Source organism: Jaculus jaculus, chromosome 21 (assembly GCF_020740685.1).
Source record: "Jaculus jaculus isolate mJacJac1 chromosome 21, mJacJac1.mat.Y.cur, whole genome shotgun sequence".
NCBI classification, from domain to species: Eukaryota; Metazoa; Chordata; class Mammalia; order Rodentia; family Dipodidae; genus Jaculus; species Jaculus jaculus.
The window spans coordinates 13641121-13652570 of NC_059122.1; the positions used below are offsets into that span (position 1 = coordinate 13641121).

Below are 11450 nucleotides of genomic sequence, written 5' to 3' on the forward strand. Positions count from 1 at the left end.
GTGGTTGGAATATAACCGTGTTTAAGCTTCCCACCTAGTCCCAAGCGGAGGAAGCCCGGCTAGAGATGTGTGGCTGGAGGTGGACCTTGGATGGATTGGCATAGGAGATGTTCCGAGCTAGCTAGCTTGCTTGATCTCTGCTGCGGCTGTGTGAGGTGAGCCGCCTCCTCCGCCATGAAGAAGTTCCCCCCCCCCAAACAGCCTGAAGTAACCCCTTTTCCCCCCTAAGTTACCCGCGGGTAGCTGCTACGGGCTCCCTTCGAGGTGAGAGCTGTTGGACTACATGAGATTTACCAAACCAAGCCAAAGCAGAGAGCAGAAGTTTACAGAGGCGGCTGCCAGCAAGTCCACCGGAACTTGTCAAACCAGCTTCCTGCTTCCGGTGGGGTCCTGACGTCATCCTCGGGCGCCGGAAGCGTCCCGGCGCTGCCTAGGAAACAGGACGCGCGCCGAGCGGCTGACAGGGCCGGGCCGGCCGCGCCCCCCGGCCGCCATGGAGGAGCCCCGCTCGTGCGGCGAGGACTCGGAGCCGGAGCCCGACCCCGACCCCGACCCCGACCCCGACGCCCAGGCCGAGGCCTACGTGGCCCGCCTGCTCTCCCCGCCCGAATCCGGGCTGGCGGCGCCCGCGTCCCCGCCGCCGCCCTCGCTGCGCGCGTCTGCGGGCGCGCCAGGGCGGACCGCGGCCTGCGGGCTCCCGGCCGAGGGCGCGCCGGGCCTGCTGAGCCTGCCGCCCGAGCTGCTGCTCGAGATCTGCGCCTACCTGGACGCCGGTCTCGTGCTGCGCGTGCTGCCGCGCGTGTGCCAGGCGCTGCGCGAGCTCGTGCGCGACCGAGTCACCTGGAGGCTGCGCGCGCAGCGCCGCGTCCGCGCGCCCTACCCGGTGGTGGAAGGTGCGCCCGCCGCCCGCGGGGCCACGGGGCCCTGCCCGCCGGAGCCCTTCCCGACCCCCGGCCCGAGGCAGACACTTGGGGTTCCTGAGACCTCCGGAGCCGGGGTCCCCGAACTCAGGATTCAAGGCCCTCCCGCCGCCCCCGCCCCTCTTTGCTGGTACCGAGGCTTTGGCCCCCATGGGTCGTAGCTGTGAGGCTGGCAGAGCAGCTGGCAGTTCCAAAAGCCCTTGGCTCCCTCGAGGGTTGACCCCGGAGGGGTGAGGCACAGCTTCTGGGAACTGGGATCTTTGATACCAGCAACCACCGATCCTTTTCTTTTCTTTTTTAAATTTTTTTTTTTTTGTTTTTTTTTGAGGTAGGGTCTCACTGTAGCTCAGGCTGGCCTGGATTTCACTCTGTAGTCTCGAGGTGGCCTCGAACTCACCTCTTCCTCCTCAATGCTGGGATTAAGGACGTGTGCCACTATCCCCTGCTAGCTGGCGTTTGTTTTTGAGACAGGGTCTTGTGCAGTTTAGGCTGGTCTTCAACACTGTGTAGCCAAGGATGGCCTTGAACTCCTGATTCTGCTGCCTTTGCTCCCTGAGTGCTGGGCGGGTCTGTCATCTTGGCAGAACCGGATGGTCATTCTTCCTGCCCCTGAGTTCATCGATCTCTGGCGGACAGTCTTGAGATTTCTTTTTTATTTACTTACTTTTGTTGTTGTTTTATTGAGATAGGGTCTCGCTTTAGCCCAGGCTGACCTGGACTTCACTATGTAGTCTCAGGGTGGCCTCAAACTCACAGCGATCCGCCTACCTCTGCCTCTCAAGTGCTGGGATTAAAGGCGTGAGCCACCATGCCTGGCTCAGACTTGAGATTTCTTTTAGGATGTAGGGGATAGAACTTGGGGCCTTTGGTATGCTAAGCAAGCATGCACTTGACCACTTAACCACATTCCCAGCACAACCTTGAGATACTGCTAATCCTGAACATTACTGAGGCCCTTGACACATACATGCATGACAAGTCGGTTGGTTGGTTCCTCTGTCTGGAGGCTTTGGTTCTGCAGAGGGATGGGGCTCCTGGATTAGGGTGTTACTGTCCAATCCCTGGTCAGACTCTTCCAAACAGCTCTGATAAACAGGCTTAAGTCCCATCCATAGCCCGTAGATCAGATCCGATCGCTACAGCTGCATTGTGTGTATGGGGGCCAGGGTTGGGGCTGGAAACCAACCAAGTCCCCATTGTGCTTGCTAGGCAAGTTCTCTCCGGACGACCCATGGCAGTAGCCCCTCGGATGGCTTCCTCGTTTACAGATAGTAGTGTTCCTGGTTCTGGTTCAGGTGGCTGAGGCAAGAAGGCTTAGTGCAGAGGCCCCTGAAGATGACGGCAAGGCAGGACCCAGGCATCCTGAGGCTGCTGTGCCCTGAGCTTGGGCTGGTGATGAGGCCTGGAAACATGAGTTTTAAGGCCCCAGTTTCTGGAGACAGGAGTGACCAGCTTTAGTCTTCCTGGGAGATGGGCAGGGAGCGGGGGAGGCTGGTGGCAGTACCAGTCAAGGCAGGCTTGGGATAGGATGAGGCATCGAGGTGCCATTTTGTCCTGGTCAGGTGAAGATTGGGCTCCCTACAGCCAAAGCAGGGGTCTCCTGCCCAATGACCACTGGTGACCCTGCTTATGGTGTTCCACAGAGGAAGACTTCGACTGGCCGGCAGCCTGCATTGAGTTGGAACAGCACCTGGCCCACTGGACAGAGGACGGGCGGCAGACCGAGTACTTCTGCCTGGCTGACGGGCATTTTGCATCCATCGACACAGTGCTGCTGCTGCAGGTGAGGCAGGGTTAGTGTGGGGGCCAGGCATTGGGCGGGGCAGGGGGAGAGCTCCCACCAACTTTTCCTTCCTCCCCTCCTAGGGTGGAGCGCTGTGTCTGTCTGGCTCCCGAGATCGTAATGTCAACCTGTGGGACCTGCGACACCTGGGTGAGGAGCCCAGCCAGGTTCTGGTCAAGGCCTTGGGTAGCCAGGGCAACAGCACCCACAAGGTAAGGGGCATGAAGGGGAAGAGTAGGGTGCTGCAGCTGGGTATTGGCATAGATTTGAATCTCCCTCTGTTGTGATTCATAAGACATTTGGTGACATGTGTCCGGACCTCAGTTTCCACTGTCTAGCAGGGAACTAGGATGAGGATAAAATGGATCTACGTTAATACAAGTGAGCAATAATTTCAGGCTTTGACACATAATGGGTGCTTGAGAGGTTGTTGGGTACACTTCAGTGCTGAGCAGTCACAGAGACGCCCTTTGGGATCAGTGAGGTAGCAGCACCACTGTTCTTCCACAGGGAGTGGCTGCCGATGTTGGCCTCCACCAGGCACTAAAGTGGTCTGGGCTCCCACGGTCAACAGATTTGGTGCGAGTTAAAATTAAAATCCTTATTCTCTGGGAGCTGGAGAGATGAATTTAGCAGTTAAGGTGCTTTCCTGCAAAGCCTAAGGACCCAGGTTCTATTCCTCAGAACCCACATAAACCAGATGTACATACATGGTGGCACACACATCTGGAAGTTCTTTGCAGTGGATAGAGGCTCTGGCACACCTGACCTGGAATTCACTCTGTAGTCTCAGGGTGGCATAAAACTCACAGCTGTCCTCCTACCTCTGCCTCCCGAGTGCTGGCATTAAAGGCATGAGCCACCACGCCTGGCTCTCTCCCCAACCCCAGAGGTAGGGTCTCTCTCTAGCCCAGACTGACCTGGAACGCATTATGTAGTCTCAGGGTGGCCGCAAACTCACAGCGATCCTCCTACTTCTGCCTCCTGAGTGCTGGGATTAAAGATGTATGCCACCCCACCTAGTTTGCTCGCTTGCTCACTCGCTCACTGCAAAGGAACACCAAATATGTGTGCCACTTTTTGCATCTGGCTTTTCTTTTGTTTTTTGTTTTTCGAGGTAGGGTCTCACTCTAACCAAGGCTGACCTGGAATTTACTATGTAGTCTCAGGGTAGCCTCGAATTTATGGCAGTTCTCCTACCTATGCCTTCCGAGTGCTGGGATTAAAGGCGTGGGCCACCATGCCCGGCTTTGCATCTGGCTTTTTAAAATATATTTATTTATTTATTTGGTACGAGTTAAAATCCTTACTCTCTGGGAGCTGGAGAGATGAACTTAGCAGTTAAGGTGCTTTCCTGAGACTATGTAGTGAATTTCAGGTCACCCTGGGCTACAGTGAGATCCTACTTCGAAAATAAAATATCCATGGGATATTTTTTTTATAATCATGGAAAATGCTAATAAAAATTAAAAATAAATAAATAAATAAATAAATAAATAGGGCTGGAAAGATGGCTTAGCGGTTAAGGCGTTTGCCTGCAAAGCCAAAGGACCTTGGTTTGATTCCTCAGGACTCACATAAGTGAGAGGCACAAGGCACAAGGGGCGCATGTGTCTGGAGTTCATTTCCAATGGCTGAAGGCCCTGGTGCACCCATTCATTCATTCATTCATTCATTCTCTCTCAGGTACAAAATTAATTAAAATAAATAAATAAATAAAAAGGACAAAAAGTGGGATGTGACTGAGTGGTTAAAGGAGTTTGCTTGCAATGCCTGCTGGCCAAGGTTCAGTCTCCCAGTACCCATGTAAGGCCATGTCATAAAGTGCTGCATGCATTTGTAGTTCATTTGCAGTGGCAAGAGGCCCTGATGTGCCCATTCTCTCTCTCCCTTTTGTCTATGCTTGCAAATAAACAAAAATAAATTTAAGTCAAAAGAAAGAACTTGACCTAGAAAAATTATTAAGAACCATGTTGGGACATAGCTCAGTGGTAGCATGTAGTGATGGCGTGGGTTCTGACCACAGATGGACCTGTGGATCCAAACCTCATCTCTCCCTAGTTTACACTTGCTCTGGTTTCCTGGGTCAGTTGTCATCCAGCTTCCTCTGACCCTTGATTTTTTTTTTCTTGTCACCTGTGGAGTGGGATATTGTGCATGGAGCGAGCAAGACCTAAGCATCTGTTGAAGCGGGCGTGAGGGAGGAAAAGCCGTGTGGCTGTGAGTGAGTCTCCTAACTCCTCTGAGCCTCATCTGCAAAAGCTGGAAGGCCCCAGCATGGACCCCAGCGGGCCTGGGCTTTGGGGAGGAGCCATTATGGAGCTTATATGGTGGATATATATGCATATATGACTGCTGTGCCTGGTCCCACAGGGCTGGGTGTGGTCGTTAGCGGCGCAGGATCACCGTGTGTGCTCTGGCTCTTGGGACAGCACCGTGAAGCTGTGGGACATGGCGGCGGATGGGCAGCAGTTTGGCGAAATCAAGTGTGAGGGGGCCCCGGGCAGGGGGCCTGGGTGGGTAGGGCCCTGCCTAGCTGTCACCCAGCCCTGTGTGCTGTGTCCCCAGGGGCAAAGCAGCAGTGTTGAGCCTCTCCTACCAGCCTGACATCCTGGTGACTGGTACCTATGACAAGAAGGTGACCGTCTACGATCCCAGAGGTGTGCTGCAGGTCCTAGGTCCCAGGTGGGGAGTGCTGGGCTGCCTGGGGTCTCAGGGCCTGGCTGGGTGAGAGCCGGCTACCCAGCTGCTTGTCCCAGCATGCCCTGGGCTGGGTTAGAATCCTGGCTCGCCCACTTCCTAGCTGAGTGATGGATCCTATGCAAGTTTGAACTTTAGATTCCCCATCTGTAAAACCCAAATCGTGGGGTGGAGGTGTAGCCCGGTGGAAGAGCATATGCTTAGCCTGAAGGAGACCCTGAGTTCATCCTCAGCCCCTTGCCCCCCCCTACCTTGCCCCCCCGATCACCGTTATGCCGCCAGCCCCATGGGGCCGTGTGAGGGCTGACATGATAAGAACGATGGCGGCAGGCGAGGACTGTAGCTCAGCGGCACAGCACTTGCCTAGCATGCGCAGGGCCCTAAATTCAAGTTCCAGCATCACCGAAAAGAGCTCTGGGGGCTGGAGAGGTGACTCAGCCGTTAACAGTGCTTTCTTGCAAAGCCTCCTGACCAGCACCCATGTAAAGCTGTGGTGCCTGCGTCTGGTGTTCATTTACATCAGCAAGAGATCCTGGTGTGGCCGGGCGTGGTGGCGCACGCCTTTAGTCCCAGCAGCACTAGGGAACCAGGCGTAGGAGGATCACCATGAGTTCGAGGCCACTTGAGACTACATAGTGAATTCCAGGACAGCCTGGAATAAATAAAAAAAATAAAAAGAGGTCCTGCTATGCCCACACACATACACACATGTGCAAATACATGATCAAGCTTAACTTTTGGATTGCACAGGCCTGCACAAATAGCTAGAAGGAGCACCACTGTCCCATGACTCTTTTCTGTGGCTCACTAATTTTTTAAATCTATTTTGTTTATTTGAGAGGGAGAGAAAGAGAGAGAAAGAATGGTTATGCCAGGGCTTCCAGCCATTGCAGACAAACTACAGACACATGTGCCCCCTTGTGCAGCTGGCTTACATGGGTCCTGGAGAGTCAAACCGGGATCCTTTGGCTGTACAGGGAAATACCTTAACCACTAAGCCATCCCTCCAACTCCAGTTGATTTTTTTTTTTTTTTTTTTGGTGGCTGTACTTGGGTACTGGGGCATTGAACCCCAGGCCTTCGCAAGCAAGCAAGCACCTTTAGCCATTGAGTCACCTTTCTAGCTCTCTTCCCAACTCCCCCGATCTTTTTGGCTGACCCTAGAGGCTCCAGAATAATTACCACCAGGTCAGGCTAGTTATTGATTTCTTCCTTTCTTTCTTATATATTTTATTTACTTATTTACTGGAGGAGGGAGGGAGAAAAAGAGAATGGGCATGCCACGTCATCTAGCTACTGTAAACAAACTCCAGAATTATGTGCCACCATGTGCATCTGGCTTACGTGGGGTTCTGGGGAATTGAACCTGGATCCTTAGGCTTCACAGGCAAGCACTTTAACTACTAAGCCATCTCTCCAGCCTCTGTCTCTGTTTTTTGTTTTTTGAGTTAGGGTCTCACTCAAACCCAAGCTGACCTGGAATTCACTATGTAGTCTCAGAGTGTCCTCAAACTCATGGCAATCCTCCTACCTCTGCCTCTTGAGTGCTGGGATTAAAGGTGTGCGGCACTATACTTGGCTTGTACTTTTTTTTTTTCCTGGTTCATGGAAATAGAACCTATGACATGCAAATGCTCTACTACTGAGGTATACTGCAGCCTCTCACTGGTGGATTGTAGGCCCGTGCTCTACAGCCACACCCCTAGCCCTCTTTGACTCATTCTTCCGTGGAGTCAAAGGAGCACTGAGCGTAGGATCAGATGCTCTGCTCTGCGCTAAGAGCTGGTGGGATTGGAGAAGGGAGGTGGCATGGGGCTGGGGCAGGGATGGACCCAGGCAGGGATGGGGCAGAAGAGGAGAGGAGGGGGGAGATGGGTCAGCTTCTGGGTGGGAAGTTGATGAGATTGAAGGTTTTCCCAGGAGAGATGGTAGCTTGGAGTCCTCAGGTGGGCCCACCGCCCCTGCCCCCAAGGAGGTCTGACACCCCTGTCCTCCTTGCCTGCCATCCTGCAAGCCGGCCTGGGCCTGGTGAGGAGCCGGCGGCTGCACTCCAGCGCCGTGCTGGCCGTGCTGGCCGACGACAGGCACATCCTCTCGGGCAGTGAGGACCACACCCTCGTGGTCTTTGACCGCAGAGCCAACAGCGTCCTGCAGCGCCTACAGGTGGGTGCTCCTCCGTGGGGCCCCAGGGGACAGGGCTGGTGTGCAGCCTGCCTCTCCTGAGCTGCGCCCTCTTTCTTTCCTCCTGCAGCTGGACTCCTACCTGCTCTGCATGTCTTACCAGGAGCCCCAGCTCTGGGCTGGCGACAACCAGGGCCTGCTGCATGTCTTTGCCCACCGTGATGGCTGCTTCCAGCTTGTCCGGGTCTGCCAGGGCCCCTGCCTATGTCTCCCCCCAGCCCCCGGGACACGGGGGGACTGGCTTTGGGAGGATGTCGCCTGAGTGTTACCCATCCCTCCTTCCCTAGTCCTTCAATGTGGGCCACCAGTCTCAGATCACAGGGATCAAACACTCTCTGGGGACCTTATATACCACTTCTACCGACAAGACCATCCGGGTGAGGACTGGCCCATACAGACACCCCCCACCCAATAGGCCAGCGCCTATGTCCTGATCTTGTCTTATCCCCACAGGTACATGTGCCCACAGACCCACCAAAGACCATCTGTACCCGAAAACACCACAATGTGCTGAATGGGGTAAGGCCCTACCCTGTGTGTCCTGCCAGCCTGCTGAATGCCAATATTGTCTGTCTCCTGATTTCACTGTCCCTGTCCCCCAGATCTGTGCTGAGGGCAACATGGTGGTGGCTGCCTCTGGGGGCTTGTCGCTGGAGGTCTGGAGGCTGCAGGCCTGAGCAGGTGGACATGGACGTGGATGTTGGCATATGCTGCCGGCTGCAGGCTGAGCCTTGGCCTCTGCTCCCCTGCAGCCTTCCCCTCTGTTGGTGCTGCTTCCGCCGTGCCCTCCAGGCATGGCACGCAGGGAGCCTCTGCCATGGCCCGGTAGGAGCCTGGGCCTGTGCAGGTGACGCAGCTCTGGCCTGTCCTGGGGGCTGCTCCCAACTCGGCCTGGCCGGTTGTGTGTGTTTGGTTGTTTGGTTGGTTTTTGAGAAGGGCCTCCTAGCCCACAGTGGCCTAGAATTGGCTGTGTAGCCAAGGCAGGTCTTGAACTCCTGATCCTTCTGCATTTACCTTGTAAGTGTTGGGATTACAGAAATGTGCCACCATGTCCATCGGGCCCCTGGTTTTGTTGGGTGCCCCCCTACCAGTTGAGAGTGAAGGCGAAATAAAACTGCCCTACTGTGTGCACTGTTCAAGTCTGGAGTGTGAGCTTCATGTGGCTGCGGCGGCTCTGTCTGTGCTGGCTTGGGCTGGGGTGCTGTGGGGTGATCGCGTGACCAAGCAAGCCGGAGAGATGGCATGCAAGGGCTGGAGTGCATGTGTTTCTGTGTGCTTGTGAGGACTGGGCCCATGTGTCTGTGAGGTGAGTGTAAAATGAATGTGGCAGTGTGGCATATAGACTGTGACTTGAACCCCAGATGTTAGGGAGTGGGCATCTGCTGAAGCCACCTGCAGCTTTGGTGCAGGTCAACGAGGACTCGCCTCCCTCCCTGCTCTGAGCTCTGAGGTGAGCGTGAGGCTGTGGCTATGACCTTGTACGTGTGTGAGGAGGGAGGTTGGCCAGGTGTGTGCTGACCCCTGCAGCCCACAGTATCGCACAGCCCTCCATCCCAGATCACCCAGGCTCACCCTGAGGAGTAGTTACTTCATGTTTATTGAAGCCTCCTGGGTGCCAAGCAGCACAGGGTGGTAGTGTCAGAGGTCACAGGATGGCACAGGGCTTCTTCTCCTTGAAGGGGTTGGTGGCAGCCGGGATGCCCACAAGGAAGGGATCACTCTTGGCCTGCTCTGTGCAGAACTGCAGCAGGTCCGTGGCTGCCTTGGACACCTGCAGAACAACCCAGTCAGCCGCCCGCCCCCTTGCTCGCGTGCACACCTCCCTGCAGTGTGCTCCGCCCAGCTCTCACCTGCACACGGTCGATGCCCGCCTCCATCCGCAGCTGCTCCACCGCCCTTCGGGCCTGTCCAATGTCACTGCCGATGGCCAGCTTGCCGGACATCTGGGGAGGAGTAGCAGCTCTGTGAGCACATCTAGGCCTCCCAGAGCGCCCGCACCTCCACTTGGGCACCTGGCTGCCCAGGTGTGGCACCTCACATACCTTAGCTGAGACTACTAAAGATGCCCGGCTGCGTGCTGCAACCGTGCCACCCACTCTGTCTCTTCCCCACACCAGCTTGCTCGCCCCACCTCCTCTCCCACCCCGCAGAGACTTTGAAGCTTGGATCCAGCAAATGTCACAGCAGAAGCTGCTGCTGTGAAGCTGTGACAAGGGGACCCTGCCCCAGGAAACCCAGTGGCTGCCCGGGGTCACGTGTCCTCTGGGTCCCTGGGGCACTAAGCAGCATGGCTGCAGTACTGAGGGGTACTGCAGCCCGTTGTGACCTGCTTGACCCCTGCTACCGCTGACAGTTCCCGCTGTAACTCTTCGCTGCCTGTTCCTCCTTTGACATGCACTGTGCCAGGGCTCCAGCTGCGCCCTGCCTCTTCCCCCAACCCCCACGATCTCCATCCTCTGTCCTCGTTTCCTCCCTCTTCCAGGACCCATCTCTCCCAACACATCACTCACACCCAGTGCCCCCAGCTGCTGAGGCACACATGTCTAGTGTCTTCATCCCGTCTTGGTGCCCACACATCTATTCCTGCCTTAGGTGCCATCATGTCAGGTAGGAGGATCGCCATGAGTTAGGCCACCCTGAGGCTGCATACTGAATGCCAGATCAGCCTGGGCTAGAGTGAGACCCTACCTTGAAAACAACAACAACAAAGATATGGTCCGTTTATGTTCCATCCTAGAAGGGAAAATGGTGAGAGTGATTAGATTCTGACCTGGAATTCGCTGTGTAGTCTCAGGCTGGCCTTGAACTCACAGCATCCTCCTACTTCTGCCCAACACTGAATTAAAGGCTTAAAAAGCACTTATTAAAGCACTGGATTAAAGGCATGCGCTGCCACACCCGGCATCAGGCCCTCCCCTATCTTTTCGGTAGGTGCAGCAGCTGTGGTTAAGATGGTCATGGCCATTATGCTCAGAGGACAGCCTCCTCACACAGCACAGACACACACGGGCACCAGGGATGCCCATAGGAAAGACCACATGAGGACCCAGCAAGAACTCAACCACTGCTGGACAGCAGCACACCAAAAACATGCCAACACTTCAGCCTCAGCCAGCAATTCCTGCAGCATATGCCACTCTGTTTCTTTTTCTTTTTTTGTCCTCGAGGTAGGGTCTCTCTATAGCCCAGGCTGACCTGGAATTCACTATGTAGTCTCAGGGTGGTGTCGATCTCGTGGTGACCTGCCTACCTCTGCCTTCTGAGTGCTGGGACTAAAGACGTACTCGACCATGCCCAGCTTGTTTCTGACATTCTGCAGTGGCAGCTCAACCAGACTTAATACATTGTTGAATTAATGAAGGAATGAATGAATGAACACAGGAGTGTCAGGGTAACCTCTGAGGAATGAGGGAGAGGCTGATAAGAAACAAGCTGTTTGTGGTACTGACTACACACAGTCCCAGATACTTGTTGGGAGGAAAGACAGGGAGGTGGCTTGGGTGCAGGACTTGAAGGTCAGTCTGGACAACAGCCAAAGCCTGTCTAGATGGTGATGATGAGGAGGAGGAGCAGAGAAAAAGTTCCAGGAAGCCAAGCCCCTGAGCAGCCCTGCTATGGACTGTGCTTAGGATGGGGTTTTTTAGTTTTTATTTATTTTTAAATTTTTTGTTTATTATTATTTATTTATTTGAGAGCGACAGAGAGAGAGAGAGAGAATAAGAATGGGTGCATCAGGGCCTCCAGCCACTGCAAACTAACTCCAGATGCATGCGCCACCTTGTGCATCTGGCTTACATGGGTCCTGGGGAATGAATTGAGCCTCAAACTGGGTCCTTAGGCTTCAAAGGCAAGCACTTAACCGCTAA

The 11450-nt window shown here is 54.9% G+C and overlaps 2 protein-coding genes across 2 annotated transcripts; one reads left to right on the plus strand and one right to left on the minus strand.

Moving 5' to 3' along the window:
- The first annotated feature begins 493 nt into the window (after positions 1 to 493).
- Positions 494 to 8723, plus strand: Fbxw9 (F-box and WD repeat domain containing 9). Its single transcript, XM_045139420.1, has 10 exons — positions 494 to 893; positions 2564 to 2703; positions 2787 to 2915; positions 5077 to 5189; positions 5272 to 5363; positions 7418 to 7566; positions 7655 to 7768; positions 7872 to 7961; positions 8038 to 8103; positions 8187 to 8723. Exons 1-10 carry the CDS (start codon positions 494 to 496, stop codon positions 8259 to 8261), a joined length of 1368 nt encoding a protein of 455 aa, XP_044995355.1. The 3' UTR covers positions 8262 to 8723.
- Positions 8724 to 9229: 506 nt separating this feature from the next.
- On the minus strand, positions 9230 to 9527 carry Gng14 (G protein subunit gamma 14). Its single transcript, XM_004672445.1, has 2 exons — positions 9435 to 9527; positions 9230 to 9355 (listed from the first exon to the last, which is right to left on the minus strand). The coding sequence occupies exons 1-2, from the start codon at positions 9525 to 9527 to the stop codon at positions 9230 to 9232; spliced, it is 219 nt and encodes a 72-aa protein (XP_004672502.1).
- Between the last annotated feature and the right edge of the window lie 1923 nt (positions 9528 to 11450).

Bases quoted from the DNA above. Each gene is read 5' to 3' on its own strand.
- Gng14 (XM_004672445.1), bottom strand. From the start codon at position 9,527: ATGTCCGGCAAGCTGGCCATCGGCAGTGACATTGGACAGGCCCGAAGG. The intron at 9,356-9,434 runs GTGAGAGCTGGG...GTTGTTCTGCAG, and splicing joins CGGGCATCGACCGTGTGCAG to GTGTCCAAGGCAGCCACGGA.
- Fbxw9 (XM_045139420.1), top strand. From the start codon at position 494: ATGGAGGAGCCCCGCTCGTGCGGCGAGGACTCGGAGCCGGAGCCCGAC. The intron at 2,704-2,786 runs GTGAGGCAGGGT...CTCCCCTCCTAG, and splicing joins ACACAGTGCTGCTGCTGCAG to GGTGGAGCGCTGTGTCTGTC. The intron at 7,962-8,037 runs GTGAGGACTGGC...TTATCCCCACAG, and splicing joins CTACCGACAAGACCATCCGG to GTACATGTGCCCACAGACCC.